General features: G+C 31.3%; 2 protein-coding genes across 4 annotated transcripts in view; both read left to right on the top strand.

Moving 5' to 3' along the window:
• LOC111705638 (uncharacterized) overlaps window positions 1-12,715 on the top strand; it is a 22,575-nt gene extending 9,860 nt beyond the window's left edge. Inside the window, exons 1-5 of one of the 2 annotated variants that reach the window (XM_023478255.1) lie at window positions 3,713-3,744; window positions 9,081-9,135; window positions 9,653-9,744; window positions 10,230-10,293; window positions 12,549-12,715. In XM_023478255.1, coding sequence (XP_023334023.1) covers window positions 3,728-3,744; window positions 9,081-9,135; window positions 9,653-9,744; window positions 10,230-10,293; window positions 12,549-12,632 — 312 coding nt within the window. In that variant the 5' untranslated portion in view covers window positions 3,713-3,727 and the 3' untranslated portion in view covers window positions 12,633-12,715. Of the gene's footprint in view, window positions 1-3,712; window positions 3,745-9,080; window positions 9,136-9,652; window positions 9,745-10,229; window positions 10,294-12,548 lie in introns of those variants that run through there. The other variant, XM_023478253.1, reaches the window with a different exon arrangement.
• The window catches only part of LOC111705637 (probable methylthioribulose-1-phosphate dehydratase), a 23,210-nt gene continuing 1,237 nt past the window's right edge, over window positions 866-22,838 (top strand). Inside the window, exons 1-10 of one of the 2 annotated variants that reach the window (XM_023478251.1) lie at window positions 866-871; window positions 1,024-1,028; window positions 17,491-17,535; window positions 17,933-18,000; window positions 18,726-18,768; window positions 20,361-20,437; window positions 20,719-20,799; window positions 21,523-21,575; window positions 21,963-22,018; window positions 22,459-22,492. In XM_023478251.1, the coding sequence (XP_023334019.1) occupies window positions 17,500-17,535; window positions 17,933-18,000; window positions 18,726-18,768; window positions 20,361-20,437; window positions 20,719-20,799; window positions 21,523-21,575; window positions 21,963-22,018; window positions 22,459-22,492 (448 nt within the window). In that variant the 5' untranslated portion in view covers window positions 866-871; window positions 1,024-1,028; window positions 17,491-17,499. The remainder of the gene's footprint in view (window positions 872-1,023; window positions 1,029-17,490; window positions 17,536-17,932; window positions 18,001-18,725; window positions 18,769-20,360; window positions 20,438-20,718; window positions 20,800-21,522; window positions 21,576-21,962; window positions 22,019-22,458; window positions 22,493-22,838) is intronic. The other variant, XM_023478252.1, reaches the window with a different exon arrangement.

Genomic DNA, 22,838 nt, shown 5'->3' with positions numbered 1-22,838 from the left:
ATTTTCTTGTTTTACTAATTGTACAATCGTATGCAGTCAAAACATAAACAAACACAATGTGAACAAAGCAGACGAAACTCTTACAGATTACAGCTTTCATAGGAAGTATCACTATACTAAATCAAAGAATTATTGTAAAGACGATATTGAATTCGTCACTGAATTCCCATGTTTTTTGGGACACCCTGTAGAATCGTTCTGACTTTAGCAGGACTTTCAATTTAATTTTAAGTGATTATCCAATTATAGAGCTTGGTGCCCAATTCACAATACCTCTTACAGGTGTGTCCAGGTAGCAATTCATGAAATACATTTTCCTAATTACCTCCTTTGGCTATGCAGCATAAATCTACATTTTAAAATTATGGATTTCAATTTTGAGTTGCTTTGAATTAAGTCTACACTCTATACTTTACAATCCCTTAAAATAAATAAATAAATTCTTGGGTTAAAAGACTAGAATTTACCCGCATGACTTATTCACCGTCTCAAGCTTTCCGGAACATGGATAGATAGTGAAATAGATAGATAGATAGATGATGGATAGATAGAGAAATAGGTTTTAGACAAATAGATAGGTAGATAGATAGATGATAGATGATGGATAGACAGATAAATAGGTTTATAGACAAATAGATAGGGAGATAGATAGATGAGGATGAGGATGAGGATGAGAAAGAATTGTTTAATTTAAAAAGTCTGAATACTTTCACGCATTCTTTGCTTTATATTTCCAGCCCTAGGATGGAAGATACGGTATGTCACGTTCAATCTTTTCTTTAAACTTAAAGGGACTATATAGTAGAATTAAAGGGACTATATAGTAGAATTTCAGGTGACCCTTGTAAAGTGACATTTCCGATTCACTTCGGTACCCAAGATGTATAACCTTGAGGACATTATTGCCATTTTCTATCTGAAAAAGTCTTTGATTTTTACCATTTCTTCCTTTCTCTGCTACTGCATAAATCTGCATGTGTTTTATAGAAAACAAACCGCAATTTTTAGATATTTAATTCTAAGAAAAGGAAACAGAAAAACTTTGCATTTTGTTTGCTTTGACAATGGTTTAAAGGGTATTGTTTGGTAAAATTTGTCTACAGTTCCTTTAAACTTTGTTTTTATTGTGTTTTTGTTTTTCCGCCGCGGCAATGGTAATTAATTCTAAAACTGACAATTAGAAATACCAAATATTTTTTTTTAATTTGTTAAATATAAGAAATTTCCACGTGACTAGTTCAAAAAAATTATTCAGAATTAAAAATATAAACAAATTTCGGCTTACGACAGATCGTAGAAATAACAGGTTATGATTTATTAAATGATAATATTTTTAAAAACAAATTTACATTATTAATCAAAATTTTCCAAGAAACGTCCTTTCTGTGAAATTTATTTGTTTGAAGCATTTACTTAAAGCACTCCTGTATGCCGAGTCCATTAGCGCCTGATCCAATCAGGGTTCAGTCATGTGTTTGTTGTCTATTCTGAACTAATAGAATTAGTATGGTGGTAACATCTATCTGTCTATCTATCTCATCATCCTATTAGAGTTATGAATCCTTCAATCGGCGCTATCAGTAAATGAACATGTTTACTTCTACTGAAACTATAGTGAAAGAGGTGCCTAGCACCATAAATTCTCAATTTTAGTGCTTCTAAACGCGGTGTTATAAAGATTGATTAAAACCTGAGAAAAGATAATATTTCAAATACCGGGACGACATGAAAATGTTAGAAGGAAAGCTCGTGAAATGCATTTTTCAAGCCTAGCCCGGGCATTTATCAGGTTTAAGATAAACTCAGAATTTTAAAGTGTACATTTTAGGAGAAACAAGGAAGTTAGGTAATTAGTTGTGACAATGAAAAATGCTTATTTAAAATTTTATTTTGCACAATCAGCATGGTAAGCTCAAGGAGTAAGAATTTTGCATATTGTAATAACAGCAAACTTGTATAACAGGCAATTTTGAAGAGAGAGAATTACAAATCAGATTCTTCTGAACCTCTTGAAAGTCTTTAAAACTTTAAATAATTAAACACGTACCTCAACGCAATGACTACGGCGGGCGGGCAGGCAGTATATAAAATTTCGTTTATAACTATATCTAGAGATGGACACGTTCGTTTTTTAAATTTCGTTCGTTCATCGTTCATGAACGATTTTTTTGTTCATTTTTTCAATAGTTCAAAAAATGATATTGTTTGTTCTCAAAATTATCGTTATTTTTTATCTATTTCTATCGATTTCAGAAAAATCGTTTGTTCTAAAAAACTGTTCGTTTATTAAAAAAAGAATATCGTTTTTTTTTACTTTTTGAAAACAATTGGTCGTTCAGTAAAAAAAGATTCAAATTTGTTCGAATGCTTTTAAGTCGTGCATAATACATATCTTCCAGGGCAATTTTGTAGATTAAATAAATTGATGTTTTTTATCAAAGAGACGTTTGTAAGTATGTAACTATGTACTACCAATACGTTGTAATACTTTTTTACAGGATTTGAATTGCTCACCGTTGCATAAGAAAACAAATTGCGAAACAACGACGGATATAGAATAAATCCTGCGGTCAAAGGCACAAATAGGATTAAAAATTACATAAAGAGCATTAATGTAAGGGCGGTGCCCCCACCTCTAATATAAACATAATATCTTGACATTTATCACCAATTTTGATTTAGACACACTAATGTCTAGAAAAAGGAGGCATCAAATTTTTGGACAGCCACGACCTAAATGCGTCGGAACATCTTAGCTTTTTATATCACCTCACTAAAGGCCGAATTTAAAGAATTTGAGCCGAGGCTTAAATTTAAGCCGGGGCTCAAAAATGATTGGTTCCACTAAAAATTGTATTCAATTTTCAAGACTTAAGCCGGCGTTCAATTGAAACCGGTTTTGGGGGGATTTGAGACGCGGCTTAAATTCATTAAATTCAGACACAAGTCACTTAAATACTTTTTTGTTTCAGCTTTAAGCATGCACATTGCACATTCTAAAACTACAAGTGTATTGTTTCTAGCTTAAGGAGTAATTTGAAAAGTACTGCTCGATTTTTGTGCGAGAGCGTGCACATCTTGGTTTGCAGTGTCGACAAGAACCTTATTTAACCTGAGGCCGAATTTAAAGAATTTAAGCCGCGGTTTAAATTTAACATGTTTTGATGATTCCACTTAAATTTATATTAAATTTTCAAGATTTAAGTCGGCGCTCAATTGAAACTGGTTTTGTGGGGATTTAAGATACGGCTTAAATTCATTAAATTCAGACACAAGTCACTTATATACTTTTTTGTTTCAGCTTCAAGCATGCACATTCTAAAGCTCTGTCCATTCATTCAAATATATAGTCAATTTATTCTAGTTTTATTAAAAGATGTGTGTAAGAAAAATATGTAGTTCAGTTATATCGTAACATTTCACTTAACAGATCTGTGCATATTCCATTCAATTTACGTAGACAATTGTTTTCCTTTTGCACAAGTTTTTGCAACTAGTTTGTTTACAGGAATAACAGTTGATATTTGAACATACATACAGAAAGTATATTTTACACGTATATATACAGGGTTACCCTAAAAGGATGAGACTGTAAAGATGACTTAAAAGTTTAAAGATATGACGATCCAAATGTCAAGTTAAGTCTTCTGTCTCCGATAAAGCCTGTGGCTGATTAAATTAATTGGCAAAGAAAAGCAGAATTCTACAGTTGCGGGGAATCGTGAAAATGAGGAAACAGACAATGTAAGTTTCGTACAGTCTCTCTGAGGTTTCATCCTCTGAAGGTAACCCTATGCACTGGATGTTCCACTGAAAACTGGCATTTCCAAAATGTGGTCTGTATATTTTGTGCCTTATAATAATAGATACAACGAAGTAATTTCAGATTGCAATTCAATAAGTAAAATCTAAAACCAAAAACATCTTTTTTAAGATATATGTAGGTAGAGGTCGTGCAAACTTTAAGTCAAAACATACAGGATTACCCACAAAGATGAGACTTTAAAGACGACATTTATCTAGCTGTCCGTTTCATAAAGACGACATTTATCTAGCTGTCCGTTTCATAAATTCATGATTCCTTGAAGTTGTGTAAGCTGATTTGAATCGGTGATTAAAATTTGAACCACGCGGCGGAAGGCACCAGACAGTTTATTCATTAAATTTGGTCTCTTCAAACCTTTAAATCTTTGTTTTCAACTCTCATTGTAGACTGTAGAGTGTGGAACTAGAATTCTAAATTCTTGAATCTGATATATTAAAAAATCCTTTTAATTTTACAGAAGTAATGAACTTCAAAAACTCGATTTCATATAAATTTCATACGGCAAGAAAACATGTCACCCCAGACTAATCAGAGTGAGCAGCATTCGGTTTCTTCTGTTTGAAAACAAACGTGATTTGGTCTATAATTCAACAATCATTTACTTTACGGATTTGTTTATTTTATACTTTTTCGTTCAAAATGCATGTGCCAACAAAAAATACCAAAGAAAAAAAGCTATAAAGTTTTGTTTAATTTGTAAAATTGTAATCGAAAGTCACAGCTTTCTGTAATATTAACAGGACCGTGATGTAAAGGACTTGTCAGAATTAAACAGTGTTAAACCGAGAAAATGGCAACATGTTCCAGATTATTGATCAAATAAAGGTTTCATAGGTACCGTTGTGATTCGGGCATTGCCATCTTTGTATGGAGGTTCACTTGAAATTACGCTTACAGTCCCTTTAACAGTCAGTTCAGCAGTTCAGCAGTCACAAATACGTGTATTGTTTAGTGATGACTTCAAGGCTTTATTCTCATTCTTTATAAACAATGCATCTTCTCGATATAGATAGTTTTTGGATTCTTTCAATTAGCGATGAGCAATAACTAGATTAGTTTTACAGAAACTTTTAATATATTTTTAGTCTTTTCAAAGGTTTTACTGAGAGGGTTCAACGATAAAAAGTTGTAGATGTTTGCTTTTATCAAATAGGCAAATTTGTTATTCTATGTGAAGGCAAAAATGAACAAAAAACTATCGTTTTAAAAACCCAAAAACTATTATTCTAAAACGATAGTTTTTCCTTATTTTTTGTTCTAGTGTAACAAAATTGCATGGTTGATAAAAGCTAGCCATATGTTTGCAACGGTTCTAACATCACCAAGACTTGAACAATTGTTTTTTTTTTTATTTATACGCGTTGGTCCATGCATGAATTGTCAGCGGAAAAAATGTACATAACATATCTGATTTGTGGAGAACCTTTAAAAGTAAAAAACAAATCTAAAAATAAATGCCCATCTTTACTTCTGAATGCAGTGTTTAATAGCTGGAATATTTCACACTGGAGAATCGGAAATAACAACACTCTGTTCTTGGCGCCGTCATACAATTAAGACGCATAAATCTTATCCTTTTCTTTAGTTAAAGGGATTGTACGTGTAAATTTAAGTGTTCCTTCATTCAAATATAGCAATGCTCGATTTACACGTTTACAACTGTTCCATTAAAACCTTAATTTGTTCAAAAATGTGGAAGATAACTTCGTTTGTCTGACTCAAAAAGTGTTTAAATTAGATTTAGTCTTGTATAGGTAAAATAAGGCATTCAGGCAGTATGTCTGAGGACTCAGGTAGAGGTATAAAATCTTCAATTTAAGCCCTAAGTGAGAGGCATGTGTTAGTAAGAAAAGTCAGAAATTTTGAATTAGACAAATACTTTTTTAGTTATGTCCAAAAAACGTTAGGGGGACTCCCCCCCCCGCTTCTAGGAGGGCTATCCCAAATTTTACAAGTCAAGGGTGGGGGCACTACCTCCTTTACCCCCTGTTTACGCCTTCGCATAAAAGTGTCAATACTCTTACTTTAAATTCATAAAATTAAGTGATAAATATCTATTTCCTATACGTCTAGTGATCTCTAAGAGTAGGCCGTTCGAAACTCAATCTGTCTGACCACTACAGAAACGGTTTTAAGATTTACAGAGGGATTAACTAACCAAAAGTTCCATCCTCCAGGGGTTTTTTATATCATCTTTTTGATGTGGATCCTTACATAATGGAGAGAAAAAATTGCATAACATCAAACTTAACCTTGATACAAAAATAATTCAAATTATGTGTTGAGACTTCTTTTCTTACAATTAAGTATTTAAACCTATATATAATCTTTGTTTGTCTGGATATCTGTTTGTTTGTATCCAATAAACGTCAAAATGGCTGAACCGTTCTGGCCCGAATTTTTTTGTGGAATCTAACATGACCCCAGGGAAGGTTTATGGATGCTCAAAATTACAAAAAATTATTTCCAAAAGTTTGGATTTTTGTAAAATTTCGAAAAACCACAAAAAATATTAATAAATCTGTAAACGTTTTCAGTGTTTGTTTTCAGAGAAGATGCTCACAGACAGAGCCATAATTAAAAGTTAAAAAAGAGTATGGGCGTAAAGCTCTCTATAAAGCCTAGTCTATTAAAAAATTTTATATTTACATAATGAAAATACAGCCAGAAAAGAAGGAAAGCTTGCTCACGGTAGACAAAGACATTCTTTGGAAAATTAAACCTGATAAAAGACAGAATTTAAAAGTTCTTGGATATTTCAAATTATGTAAAATGTTTCTTATATTTTACAGTTTTCTTTTTCCTCATTAACTTCGTTTTTTTTATTGAAAAACCTGTTATTCATAAAGTTGGTTTCTTTATTTCTACATTTATGATATAATATTTCTACATTTATAATATAATATTTCTTAATAATAATTCCTCATTCTGAAACAAACAAAAAAATAAAGTCTTTGTCAACTCTGATTTTATAATCCCTATATCTTTGCAACCTGATGTCGTAGACATATTAAACTATGAAATAGGTTTGATCGAAAAATCTCAGTTTGAAATATCAAACGTTTACACCATCGGGTTGCAAAGATATAAGGATTAGAAAATTTGAGAATTCCTTTGTCTTTTCTGTTTACCGTAATTTCGTTCCATGGCCCTGGTAATTTTGAATTTATAAATTCAAAGGCGTATGCAGTATTTTGTTCATAACCTTTTTTTATTTTCCGGGTGTGAAGAGGGTTTTGACGCCCTGGGAACTATTTTTTTCAATTATCCAAAGGGGGTGGGCTCAGCCCTCTGAACACCCCTGTATGCATCCACCCTTTTCATTTCCCCTTCCTTTATCCCCCCACCCTCCCCTGTGTAGAGGAAGGTGTAAAATGAGTAATCTAAAAAACGAATTCTCACAATCCTAAATATCTAAATAAATAGTTTTCATTTTTATAATATGCTTCTGTTTTGAAATTTTCCTGTTTTTAATCTTAATCTTTAAAAAATAAACTTAAAATAAACATTTTCCAGTTGAGTAACCTGAAAACAAGCATTGTCGATCTGTTAATCATGAAGAATTGAAGTGCCCTCAACTGAATATTTTTAGAGATGTATGCATTTGCAACATACTCCAGTCTATATCTCCATCTGTAACTATACTCCAGTGTATACCTGTATATTGCACTGTTACTATACTCCAGTCTATATCTCCATCTGTAACTAAACTCCAGTGTATACCTGTTTATTGTACTGTAACTATACTCCAGTCTATATCTCCATCTGTAACTAAACTCCAGTCTATACCTGTATATTGTACTGTTACTATACTCCAGTCTATACCTGCATATTGTACTGTAACTATAATCCAGTCTAACTGTAACTATACTCCAGTCTATACCTGCATATTGCTCTGTAACTATACTCCAGTCTATACCTGCATATTGCACTGTAACTTTACTCCAGTCTATACCTGCATATTACACTGTAACTATACTCCAGTCTATACCTGTATATTGTACTGTAGCTATACTCCAGTCTATACCTGCATATTACACTGTAACTATACTCCAGTCTATACCTGCATATTACACTGTAACTATACTACAGTCTATACCTGCATATTGCACTGTAACTATACTCCAGTCTATACCTGTATATTGTACTGCTACTATACTCCAGTCTATACCTGCATATTACACTGTAACTATACTCCAGTCTATACCTGCATATTGCTCTGTAACTATACTCCAGTCTATACCTGTATATTGCTCTGTAACTATACTCCAGTCTATACCTCCATATTGCACTGTAACTATACTCCAGTCTATACCTGCATATTGCACTGTAACTATACTCCAGTCTATACCTGCATATACTCCAGTCTATACCTTCATATTGCACTGTAACTATACTCCAATGTATACCTGCATATTGCACTGTAACTATACTCCAGTCTATACCTGCATATTGCACTGTCACTATACTCCAGTCTATACCTTCATATTTACCATCAAGCTCTCTTCTTAAGATGTGGAATAATCTGCCTCTTGACTGAGAAAGAAGCAACTCTTTAAAAATATACTATTAAGCTCTCTTTTTGAAAATTACATTACAATGTGTTTAAACCGAATTGCTATTCAAATGTGGTTTAATGCATGTTATGATATTTTTTTTGTACATGACAGAAAGTTATTTCAAAATATTGCTATTCTAACAAATATAAAAACTATTTTGCACAAGATAAAATCCAATCCTGATCTCTAATGTTTCACGTCAAATCTGTTAATTGAAGTATTTTGTTATCATTATTAAAATTAGGTGGAAAAAATAATCAAAACAGCCAAGAGCCATTTTCCACTTAATAGCATTATTCTCGTACTGTTAAAATAATCATCAATTTGAAATTATAAACTTGTTCTTTATACATATATTTTAGCAATAAATTTTATCTATTTATCCATCTACACATATTGATACAACAAAAATCAGAAGAAAATTTAAGATTTTAAAGTTATAATGTTTAAGGAATCAGACAAGATTTGATGGAAGTTTAACGATTGTTAAATAACAGAAAATAAAAGTTAAAATGAATATGTTTTAAAACTATGAGACAAAAAATTAAGATATCTCATCATTTTAAAATTCAATGATGGTGACAGCATGAAGGAATAGAAAAAATTATTTCTTTTTATATAGAAGTATGACAATTTATTTCTTATTATTACAAGTTCAAATGGTTTTTTAAGATTAAAATCTATCCTTTATTTAGAATGGATGCAAAGGAGAGAAGGTTTAGTTGGCTTGGAAGGCTTGAAGTTTGTAAGGTAAAAATATTCAAATAAATCTGTTCTGTGTTGTTGGTTTTTTTTTATTTTTATATGTTGTTATGGCCGACCCCGATTAAACCAAATGTTTAATGGACATGACATAAAAAATAAAATCCCAAAAAGTTGAAAATCCACTAGGGCAAACAGATTCCTACATTTGTTCATCTTGAAATTGTAAAGCTTTGATATATCCATTGTTTTTTAAAATTTTTATATGTTGTTATGGCCGACCCCGATTAAACCAAATGTTTAATGAACATTTGGCCATGACATAAAAAATAAAATCCCGAAAAGTTGAAAATCCATTAGGGCAAACAGATTCCTACATTTGTTCATCTTGAAATTGTAAAGCTTTGATATATCCATTGTTTGAAAAAGGAAAAAATGAGGGCCAAGTACCTGAAAAGTTTAGTATTTTTTGATAAAAAAAAATTGCAATGATGTCAAATGCTTGATGACAATTTAAATTTGTTCTCCAAATTATGATCAACCAACAATAGGTGGTTTGTTTCAGGACTGCAGCCATGTTGCCCGAGATATGGGCGGACATCTTCTTCATTTTAGAGAAGCAAGACATGTAAACTGGATCCGGTCCCAGGCATATAGGTCAGTTAGGCACTTCCGGTATAGGTCAGTTAGGCACTTCCGGTATAGGTTAATTTGGCACTTCTGGTATAGGTCAGTTGGACACTTGATGATTGTCACTTAGGCACTTGGTATAGGTTAGTTTGGCTCTGGTGTATGCTAGTTAGGCACTTGGTATAGGTTAGTTTGGCTCTTGGTATATGCTGTTAGGCACTTGGTATAGGTTAGTTAGGCACTTGATATAAGTAATTTAGGCACTTGGTATAGGTTAGTAAGGCACTTGGTACAGGTTAGTTAGGCTCTTGATATAAGTAATTTAGGCACTTGGTATAGGTTAGTAAGGCACTTGGTACAGGTTAGTTAGGCTCTTGGTATATGCTAGTTAGGCACTTGGTATAGGTTAGTTAGGCACTTAATACAGGTTAGTTAGGCTCTTGGTATAAGTAATTTAGGCACTTGGTATAGAAATGAATAAATCCAATTTTTAACAAAAATATGTTTATAAGGGAACCGAAGAAAAGAGCACTGTGGTTAAAAATCTGGTATTCTACTATACAGCAATTGGAGCTGGTCAGTTTTATTCTCTTAAAGGGACTGTAGACGTAATTTCAAGTTACTCTCCGTGTCTGATTCACCAATCACAGTAGTATCTTTATACCCTGACTAATTAATTAAGTATAAGTGACGCTGTTGTGAATCTCATATGCTACTCTTTTTAAATACAGAGTTACTTGAAATTATGTCTGCATCTAGTTCATTTAATATTAAATTTTTTGATTTACAGTGCAGTTCCAATAGAATTTGATGTTGATTATATCGTCTTTTTCGTAAATACAATAAAAATTTTATGTAGTAAGCATTGGCAATAAGTGGTCTTCAATTTGTGTATTTTCAAAATTAAATTGGATACGATACGATATAACAACAATCGAAATTACAAGATGATTTTTGAATCGTCCCTGCTTTACCATGCTTTTGTGACAAGCTTTGCATAAATAATTTTAAGATTTTTTTTCTTTCGGTAATTCATTCTTTCATTTATCCATTTTTTAATTTGACTCTTTGTTTTTACATTTAATTTCTTTATTTCGTTCGATCCAGTAAAATATCCATTCATTCTTTTCTTATCTTTCGACCACAACCAGTGAGAGTTAGAAAACTGTGGAATAGGAAGACGACTTTACCGCAAAAAAAGTGTTTTTATGTAGTTACAAAGCAAATAGTTTTACTAGTGTCTTATTAACTCACTTGCTCAGTGAAATGGGATTAACAACACTGCACAATTGTGCAGTGTCACAAGTTCATTGGACTATTTTATGTATAAATGGCGTCTTCCTATTCTAGTCAAAATTTAATGAATTTGAGTTGCGTCTCAAATCCTCCAAAAACCGGTTTAAATTGAGCGCCGGCTTAAATATTTAAACATTTAATACAATACAATTTTAAGTGGAACCAACCATATTTGAGCAGCGACTCAAATTTAAGCCGCGGCTCAAAATCTTAAAATTCGGCCTCTGATTGTTGATACACCCTGTAAATAAATTTGATAATAAAAAACAATTTAAGTTAATGTTTGACATTTTGTAAAACAAACTTACTTGGATTTCAGTGGACAGAGCTTTCAATAAATTTTTTTGTCGTTTTTAAAATTTTAACTGTTTTTATTGTAAATATTTAAATCATTTATGGAGACAAAAAAGTTTGAATCATTTTCTCCAGAGTGTCTCGGTTTCATTACGTTTGCACATTTTAGACAAGTGCAAAATTAAAATGAAAAAAATTGTCTATGTTTTAAATATCTTACGTTGGAACTGAAGTACTATTAATCCATTTTGAAAGCACTAATCCGTATCCGAGGAATTAAGTTAATTTTTTTTTCTTAATCGTCTCTTTCATAATTCTAATTTTTGAATTATTTAAGTTAGACTATGGGGCATGGGCAGTGGGCACCGTTTCGAGGTCCGTTTATAAACAATTAAAGTTTTTACCCAATTCTATTTCTAAATTACTAGAAAAGATTAATTTTATTTAATTATGCAACATTTTTACTCAGAGCTGAAAACTTTAGAATGAGATATCCTTAATCTCGATCTGTTAACTAATCTGAGCTGGAAACTTTTGAATGGTGGATATTGGGATTAAGGCTTAATCCACTCTTTTTCTTAATCTCCAGATTAAATAGTGCTTGTTCTTCTCTTGTTCTTAATCTCCAGAGCTGAAAACTTTAGAATGGTGGATATCAGGATTAATGCTTAATCCACTCTTTTTCTTAATATCCAGATTAAATGTGGCTTGTTTTCCTCATGAATTTAATCTTCAGATAAGTCAACAGATCGGGATTAAGGATATCCCATTCTAAAGTTTTCAGCTCTGATTAATTGAACGATCGGGATTTAGGATATCCCATTCTAAAGTTTTCAGCTCTGAAGATTAAATTCATGAGCACAACAAGCAATATTTAATCTGGAGATTAAGAAAAAGAGTGGATCAAGCATTAATCCCGATATCCACCATTCTAAACTTCCCAGCTCGGACCAAATATTTGACGATTTTTCAAACCAATTAGTAAAATCGTTTTTCATTTCCCGTTTTGAAAAATCGTTTTGGTGCATATCTTTGATTAGAGATAAACTGTGTATAATGTTATAAAAGCAAACTTATCAAGAATACAATTCCACAATGGGCTAAATAGCTTATTAAAATGCGAAATGCCCATCAGTATTGAGAACTATAGATTAACTAAGGCAAGTTGATCTAATTTATTGAGAACTAATCGTACCTAGACTAACAACTAACTCATCCTTTTCATAAATTCTGAAATTTAGGAGAACCCCTGGGCTCTGGCGTTTGACGAATCTGAGGAAGATGATGAACTTGAACTTGAACTAAACAGGGAAATATTGGTCTGAACTTCTGAACGTAATGAATGCAGATATATTAATTCTTGAGATCAAATGGATCATTTTAATTAGATATCCATGGTCAAAATATACCAGAGCTGGTAAGTTTAGAATGGTGGATATCAGGATTAATGCGTAATCCTCTGTTTTTGCAAATCTCGAGATTGACATAATCTCGAGATTAACATAATCTCGCGATTAACATAATCTCAAGATTAACATAATCTCGAGATTAACATAATCTCGAGATTATATTAATCTTGAGATTAAATATTTAGATCAACAAATTATATTATAATGCACGGATATCCAAAGAGAGAGAAAAAGAGTGGATTAAGGACTGAAATTAAAAGTTTACACAGTGGATATTCGGCTTAAGTAGCTGGGATTAAAGGTTATCCATTCTAAAGTTCCCAGCTCAGATTGACATAAATATTGAGGAATCAAAAACTTTTCTCTCAAATTTAAAAGTTACACCAGAAATATCGAGATTAAGCGTTGTAGCTTATATGTCATCCAAAAGATTTGACCTCTGGAGTCATGTTTGATCAATTCCTTTGAAAACGTCTATTTTTCTTGAATTAATTTTTCTTGCAACAATTTTATAAGCTTTTTTTTAAGGGTTTCTGACTGCTTATTTGATTCCATTATCAAAGGAAGTCGAAGTCGAAGAAGTATTGTATTAAATTAATTTAAAATGAACATTTTGAAAAATTATATTTTCTTAATTTTTCTCCAAGTATTCAACCTTTCATAACATTCTGTAACATATTTATCGTATTTAATAATATTTAACCTATTTATTTCTCCATCATATCATTAAAAAGTGACAGTTTGTGCAATTTCATGAAAATGGAATAGTTCTATAGCACGAGAATGGTGTAAATCAATTTTACCAAACATTAAAGAAGAACTTAATGCTATAATTGAATAAAGATTTGCACAAGGATGTAAATATAAACATTTCCCGGAGACCCTTTTTGCTGCAATCTAAATAAGATCTGAAAAATGTTGCAAAATGTCTCAAATATTTTATAATCTCTCTGATTGCGGTTAATCTGATGAGATCCGAGAAACAACTTTCCGGGTTTAACTTTCGAATCAAGATTACTTAAATTCATTATTTTGTAAAAATTCTTAGCAACTAACACGCTATTTTGTATTGAAATTTGTGATATTCTAGTGTATTTTTAACCCACTTAAAAGCATAGAAATCATGAAATCTTAAGCTTGACGTGACAAAAATGTGATTTAAATGTACTGGAGATCAAATATGTGATTTCAAATTCGTTTCTCTACTCTTCACATTTTTTGTTGACCCCCTAGTAGGGCATTATAATAAACTAATTTGTGTGTAATAAATGAATTGTAAAAACTGAGTCTCAGAGTCAAGCTATATCTATTTATTTAGTAAGTATCCAGTAGATTTAAACCGTTACATAATCAGTTCAGCTGTTGGGAAAAATGTGCAAAATAAATGAGCACTTCGCGGATTTTCTGGTTAATTAATTCTCACTTATGTCCTGCAGTGGGATAATCTTTTCAACGACAGGGACACACAGACTATTATACAGTATATACAGTATACAGTATACACCTTACATTTAATACACAGTTTCACATTCCATTACGAGCAGTAAATATTCAACTTTAAAAGTTTGCAGGGAACTTAAAGCATACAACGGATACAGAAGATACAGGCTAACAGGAGATACAGGATTAATGGAGATACAGGGGATATAAGAGATGCAGGAGATACAGGGATACGGGAGATACAGGGATACGGGAGATACAGGGATACAGAACAAACAGACTACAGAAGATACAAGGATACAGGGATACAAGAGAAAAAAAGATAAAGGAGATAGAGGGATATAAGAGATACAGAGATTCAGGCGATTCATGGATCCAGGAGATACATAGATCAAGGAGATACAGGGATATAGTAGATACATGAGATACAGATATACTTGAGATACAGGGATACGTGAGATACAGGGATACATGAGATACAGGGAACCATGAGATACAGGGATACATGCGATACAAGGAACCATGAGATACAGGGAAAGAAAGGGGTACAAGGAAAGAAAAGTATACAGGAAAAGAAAGGGATACAAGGAAAGAAAAGGATACAGGGAAAGAAAGGGTGGTTGCAAGCTGGAAAACATGGAATTGCAAGATGGAACGCATGGTTAAAAGCTGGAAAAAATGGCCGAAAAATGGAAAAAGTGATTGCAAACTGAGAAACATGATTGCAAGCTAATAAACGTGGTGGTAAGCTTGAAAATATTGCTGAGAGCTGGAATATATGGTTGCACGCCGTGGATAACATTGTAGCAAGTTGGAATACTACATAGTTGCAGGCAAAACAACATGGTTGAAAACTCAAGTACATTATAGTGAGATATTTTTTATTTGGTATCAAACAACTCAACAAATTTTGAAAAAGACATCTTAAACTATTTACCATGACACCCTGTATGTGGATTAAAGAGGGAGTGTGACTATTATTATTTACATAAAATTCCGGTTTGAGATTCTGAGACATGTGTTTAATATTGTTTAGAAGTGTTCGATCTGATTAGTTTATTACAGTAGAATATTCAAGTAGAGCCGGAGGGCTGTTTGTGTCTTTTTGTAAAGGGTTCAAATCTGACAATATTTTTATCTCGGAAACTTTTGAGATCCAAAAAACTGTGAAACATATAAAAAGACGACTGTTATTGTAAGTTATGGTTTTCTATAGTTTAATGATTATGAAACATTGCAATTTGTGCAATTTAATATTTGCTTTATAACAACATCAAATACAAATACGAGGGATGATTAATAAGTTTTGCAAAAAAAAATCTGAAAGTTAATCCTAGACGTATCAGTCCTGTATTTTGTTTTGTTTCAAATCACACTGTATCCATACCAGTTGTCTTCTTCCGAAGGATTTTATTCATCAAACTTTTTAATGACGCTTGGGATGCTTGATACACAAAAAATCGTACCTAAAACTTTCCAAATATAAAGCAGACACCTTTGACATGATCCAAGGATAATATTATGGACAAGGCAATAGTCTACGAGCCTACAAAGGAGCCTAAGGGGAAAAAGTGTAATGGAAAGTGTTGATGGCAGAACAAGGAAATGTCAAAGCAGAAAACAGTCGACACAACTGAAAGTTTCTCAAATCAAATTCGCAAGGCTTCTTAGTTAATGATTTTTGATGGGTTTTGGCATCAGCTATGGTTTTGCAAACAATTGTTGGATAGGAAGATTTGAAAAATGACAAAGATTTGGACAACATTTGCTCCAAAGAGATCTTAGTAAAGGATACTAATTTGTTTGCTGAAATGTTTACAAATACAAAAAACCTCCAAGGACCCTTTCTACATTAAAGTTTTACCCTCATTTGAGTTTTTAAGGTTACCCAACCTCTAGAACAAGGATAAATGGATAAGGTTTAAGTCTCTCGATATTTAGGCTGTAAATAAGCATCGCTACCGGGATCTTTAGAAAGCTATAATTGCGTCCATCATATTATCTTATCGACATTAGCTGGTTAGAAAATTGAACCGGTATGAATACAGTGAACTTTAACAAAATTAAGGGCTGAGACGTCGAAAAGTACATTTTAAAAAATCGTAAAACTTATGTAACGTACCTCGTCAGATGGCCTAAATGTCGAATTTCTATTCACACAGTTTTATATATTTATTACAGAGCTTTTTAGCTATTGGACACCACTATTTAGAAGAAAAATATTTATTAGTTTTTATATTCGTTAAAGAACCGTATTCTTTCATACTTTTGATTTGCCTGGTTTAGAACATATATTTGTTGATGATATAAGAAGTGTTCTCGAAAAATCTTTATCCCCCCCCCTTAAAAAAAAAACTTTTCTCCCAGAAATTATTTATGTTTGCATGGAGTGGCAAAAAAAATAGATTTTATTTGCTGAGTTTTGGGTATAAAATATTAAAAAGGTAAAAACATATTCCCTTTTATGTCCAATTTTTAGTATACAGAGAGAGAAATGCGAGTTTCCTTGAGCCCAAAACTTAAGACAGGGTATCGTTATGAAAACCGTTTTAGAACCCAGGTTTCACGAATGGGGTTAAGCAGTTTTGTGGATATATGCACTACACTCTCCAGTCTCCACGGTATAGTTCGTGGCCTTTACAATTAGTAAAGGATTAGCGTACATCACAACTCTATACACTTTAACCTCGTTGGTTTTGAGCCTGTAAAGGAGTTCAAAGTGTACATGTTTACAATTCATTTGCAGTACACAACAATGATTCACCATGTTTAGAGGACAATTCGTTTCAAGTTTAAATTCTTTTTTTGAAGAATTGTTAAATAAACATTTAATTTAAAAGATAAAAATTGTTGTTTGTTGAATGGGAGAAAAAGAGTTAATGGAAGGGTGACCCAATAAATATGGGAATTTTCAGACGACATGAATGTCGTTTTTGATTAAGTTAAAACAGAGACACATTTGGGAAATCCCAAGACTGGTGGTTTTCGGTGTTAAATGTTTTAACTGTGATACTACAAAATTATGTTTACGAAATAATCCCGCTTGGAACAAAGACGATATAGAAGTTGTCATTTATTTCCCATGTCATAAGTATATTTACATATATATGTGTTAGCTGTAGCTGGCAAAACGGCTGAACCAATTAGGCCAAAAAATTTAGGGAACCCTTGAGTACCCAGGAAGTAACGTAGGAAAAAAATTAAATTTTTTTTCAAAATTTAAACAAAATGTCAGTTATTTTTTTACATTGTTTCAGTTTTTACATATTATTTTTAAAACTTTTGATTGAGTTACACCTAACCATTTGTTTAGAAGGAAAATAAAATTTGTTTCAGATTTAAAATGCGTGAGATTGAAAAAAGTCGATCCACCGAAACGGTAAAAGACATTCTAAAACTGTGTCTGTAAAATGGATCTATATATCTACTGAAAGTAATTCGAAAGAAAGAACTTTTTGTTTGATAGTATTTTAAGGATATCTCATTTGAGTTTTTGCCACAAACTATGATTTCTAATCTTTATATTTATGCAACCAAATATTGTAGAACTTATGATACTTCAAACTATGAACTCTGTTGAAATATCAAAGGTTTACACCATGAGGTTAAAAAGATATTAGAGTTTTTTAAAGATGTGAGTTTGTGGCACAGACCCAATTTGCCAATAATAACATTCTAATCATAGTTTTATTGATGTATAACATCATTCGAAAGTAACTTTTCAATTTTTATGTATTTAAATCAATTCTTTGAACTCACGACAATTTTACTTTTTGCTCCCGACTTTACTGACTACTGAGGAGGGAAGAAATCTAATTGTTGAACTTTCTGCTGAGTTTCACAGGAAATTAAAATCATGATCTTAAAGACTTTAAGTTTAAAAATTAAGTTTTACGAGTCCTCAGGCTAGCATACAATGAGAACCAGAAAACTATTAAATAGGAAAACGACATTACAACAAATAATTGCGCACTGCACAATATCTAGTTTCTTGTACATAGGACTTTTCAAAATCATAATTTAAGTTTAAAATATAAATAAATAAATATTGGGATATATTTAGATGCCACTCTTAAAGTCCTAAAATTCTTAAATACTTCAAGATCAGAAAGTTGGATTTGTCGTTAGTTGGTAACCCTAAATTTCTTGAATCTTACATGCGAGATAAAACTTATTTCTTGAATCTCACATGCGAAGTAAAATTTTTTTCTTGAATCTCACATGCGAGATAAAACTTATTTCTTGGTTATCACATGCAAAATAATACTTATTTCTTGAATCTCACATGCGAAATAAAACTTATTACCCAAGAAAAGCCATCGACAACTGGCGAGCCAGACCAAAATATAAAAAGTCTTATTTAAATTTTGTTAATAGAAATTAGGATCACATTGAAATCTTGGATTTTATCATGCTTTTCTTTTTTCATAATCCGTAAACGTATTTTGCAACCAAACAGCTGTAAAGAACTTCAACAAAAAATAAATGTTGATTTACACGATGATAATTAGGTATAATTGGTTGAAAATACTTTTTACAAAATTGATTTTAATATTTTGACGAGAATAGAAATGGTTGGATGACAGGAACTGGGGGAGCTCTAGCTATAAAGGTAAAATGATTAGTGATGGCTTGCCACGAATTCAAATGCTTTATATACATACAGTTACACTCATACAACGAAGGAATAGGAAGACGACATTTTAACAATCTTGTATATTTGATGTTTTTTAAAGGAATGAAAATTAATTTACTTAGCGAAACGGGTCTGTTTACACTGCACAGTTACTATGTTCAAAGATCATTGGAATATTAAAAACCATAATTTTTTTAACCTGAGCTGGAAACTTTTTGTTGATCGATCTTGATCTTAATATCTACAGTGGGTACATTTTGGTTTAATGCAAAATTCCTTGGCTTCTGATTGGCTGCTTGGTTTCCGCACTTCACGGGATATCTAATAAAGATTAAATTAATCTGTAGATTAACAAAATATTGAGATAAAGCATGGATCTCGAAATTTAGGATGCAAAGCTATGGCAAAAATAATATTATAGTTTGGCGCGAGTGGTTAGTTCTGATTCCTTTGTAACAACAAATTTAAGAGAAATAATCTTGTTGAACCTTCTCAATTTGACAATTATACACTTCTAACAACCAGGGCTGGACAAAATTCCGTTAACGAAACGGAAGTTTTCTAAAATATACGGAAAAGTCCGTTAAGGAACGGCAAAACCCGTTAATTACGGATTATGTTTTTAAACGGTGAATTTCGTTTTTTCTGCTTAAAATTGCATTTAACTTGGAAAAAAGGTATTTGTTTTTATTTTTTTAAATGTCGTCTTCTGTGTTCACGAATATTCATAAAATTGAGTTCGTTAAATATGTAGTTTAAATAATGGAGTTTAAATAATTAAAATAATTGGTCATATAAAATTCAGCTTGCAGAAAATACAGGGTCATTTGAGTATTGTATTCATATTTGAGTAAATTGTATATATATTTCAGTATTGTATATATATTTGAGTATTGTATTCATATTTGAGTAAATTGTATATATATTTCAGTATTGTATATATATTTGAGTATTGTATACATATTTGAGTATTGTATACATATTTGAGTATTGTATACATTGAGTATTGTATATATATTTGATATACATATTTGAGTATTGTATACATATTTGAGTATTGTATACATATTTGAGTATTGTATACATATTTGAGTATTGTATACATATTTGAGTATTGTATACATATTTGAGGTATACATATTTGAGTATTGTATACATATTTGAGTATTGTATACATATTTGAGTATTGTATATATATTTGAGTATTGTATACATATTTGAGTATTGTATACATATTTGAGTATTGTATACAGATTTGAGTATTGTATACATATTTTGGCCGTAAAGCTTTGAAATAATATAAAGGTGCTATAAGCTGGGATATTATTTAATGTTGATATCCAGTGTGAGCATTTTTAATTTGATGATCAAAGCATAATCTCTTCATTCTCTTCCCTGATAAAAGCTTTCTTCACCCCTCACTTGGTACGATTACCATGCGTGATAAGCATTAAGAGATTAAGCATTGATCTCGATATTCACAATACAAGAGTTCCTAGTTCTAAACATAGTCATGCAAAACTTCTTTATATATTACACAGTGTTAATAAATGTATTTCATATTGTAGACTGAAAAGGGGATACTAGTGACTCCTAGTGGAGTATTAAAGGAACGCCAAAACAAAGACGACATTTTTTTGATAAGGTAAATTATTCAATGATTATTATACAATAGAAAGAGTATGAAATCCGTTAAGTTATTTGTTATCGTTTCATAGTGGACCAAGTATAAATGCTCACAGATAAAGCCACTGTTAAAAGATGAAAAGAAAAAGAAGATGGGCGCGAAGCGCTCTAAGCTTAGAAAATACAGTCTGAAATGTCAAAGGTCTATTGTACGTTGGATTGCTAAGGCATAGAAAATAATAGTTTGTGACAAAGACTCAATTCCTTTGTGAAATTATTTGCAATTTTTCATTTGTTCAGTGCTGAAGGTGAAGTTCTAGAAACCCCGGTCAAAAAGTTAAAAATATCTTCCTGCCTTCCAAACTTCCTTCACATCTACAGGTTATTAAAGGGACTGTAAACGTGATTTCCAGTGATCCTCACTCTGCAGATTCATAGTGCTAGTTGCTACCCTTAAAAAATATTCTGATCAAGAATAACGAATATATCCTCATCTTTGTTAATGAAAATTGATTGCTCAACAACAGAAATTAACCGTGAACCTGCCACTGTAAAACATGGGAAAAAATTGGAAATTACGTCTTATAAAATCCTTTTTATTAGCAAAATCAACCTAAATACAATTTGACATTTTTAACAAAAAGTGAGTAATAAAAACAGGGATTATTGATGTTTTTGACAAAATTTTCAAAATTATTATTCTGTTTGAATTTTAGACTGACTTTAATAACATAATAATAACATAAAATGTGATAAAAAATCAAAAATAATTTTGGAGCATCAAAAAAAGTCCGCAAAACCTATGGTTTTTGAAAAAATGAAACTTTTTTTAAATTGTTGGGAAAATGTTTGTTTTTAATGAGATATAACAAAAAATTTAAACCAATTATTTGCAATTTTGAAGTCATAACAGTTATAAGGTTATAGTTTGATATTGTTCACTGCAGATTTCCACTCGAATTGTCCATTAATATATTTGAATTTTTTATCCCATTTTATTTTGTTTATTTCTAAAATTCGAACAAAATATTAATTTTTAAATTTTTTCCAAAACATCGATAATTCCCTTGTTTTTGTTTTTTTTTGACTCACCCTGTATTTCAGAATACGAAATTCAGATACGATCTATCATCTTCATAGTGTGAATGCTGTTCTAGGTAAATCAATTTTTAAGAATACTACTGCATGTTTTATATGTAATAAACAGAAATATAATCTATAATAAGTGTAATTGTGGTTACCAAAAAACTGTTTATAGACTGTCGACCATGATATTTTTTGTTAAAATGTTAAAAATGTATCCGATCCATTACACAATTATCAAATCTGTAACAAGATCTAATGATTAATTAAATAAATTAAGGAGTTATTCCACTTTTTCTGTTTACCACTGTATGAATATATGAACAAATATACATGTACGTTTATACAAACACAATAATGTCGTGTTTGATACCGTGGTCCATGCATACTGAGATACGGTTTATACAATTACTTTTAATTCTTTTAAATCTTGAAATGCACGTTTTTAATTCTGTTTTTAGTTTCTCTTATGGAGCCTGGTAATATTTTCAGATGTAAACATCTTCAAATGGTTAAGGTAGATTTAATTTAAATTTATTTTTAATACTACTACTTTAACAGACGACTGTACGGAATTTTCGATCTTTTTGCTTGCATAAGCATTGTTCCATCTTAATTTTTTTCTTTCAAATCATTTTGTTTTATCTTTGAACATAAATATTCAAATTTCAATGTCAAAGATCTAATTTTTGGGTTGTCATAAAGTATCATCCATCAAATGCACTAAACCATTGCATTAATGTCGTCTTTCTTTTCCACAGTTTTCTGGTCCTCACTGAATATGTCTAAGATTGTATTAACTGACTGAAATGAAATTTTAGATCAGCCTAATATACTCAAGTGTTTGTTTCACTTTTTACAAACGTGTACGGGGTTCGAGACATTTTTGTAAATTTAAATTATTTACACTGTGTTATATGTATCTCTTAATAATTTATTAACATGTTTATCCCCCAGGGGATGCGAGGATTTGGATGGGAAGATACTTTGGGTAATTATTATTTTTCAATATTATTTTTCAAATATTTTTAGATTTTTTACGATTGTTTTTTTAAGATACAGTTATTTAAAATATTTTTTTTTAATATTCTGTAAACATTTCCTAGGGACGTGAGTTACTATAAAAAATTGGCCCGATCGGTCAAGCTGTAAATTGCATACAAACAGACAAACCAACAAACTGACAAACCAACAAACAGATAAAAAAACAGACAAACCAACAAATAGAAAAAACCAACAAACAGATAAAACCAACAAACTGACAAACCAACAAACAGATAAAAAAACAGACAAACCAACAAATAGAAAAAACCAACAAACAGATAAAACCAACAAAC

Source organism: Eurytemora carolleeae, unplaced genomic scaffold (assembly GCF_000591075.1).
Source record: "Eurytemora carolleeae unplaced genomic scaffold, Eaff_2.0 scaffold664, whole genome shotgun sequence".
NCBI lineage: Eukaryota > Metazoa > Arthropoda > Copepoda > Calanoida > Temoridae > Eurytemora > Eurytemora carolleeae.
Note: the sequence above shows the minus strand (reverse complement) of the source record. Positions and strands in the feature narration are given on the sequence as shown.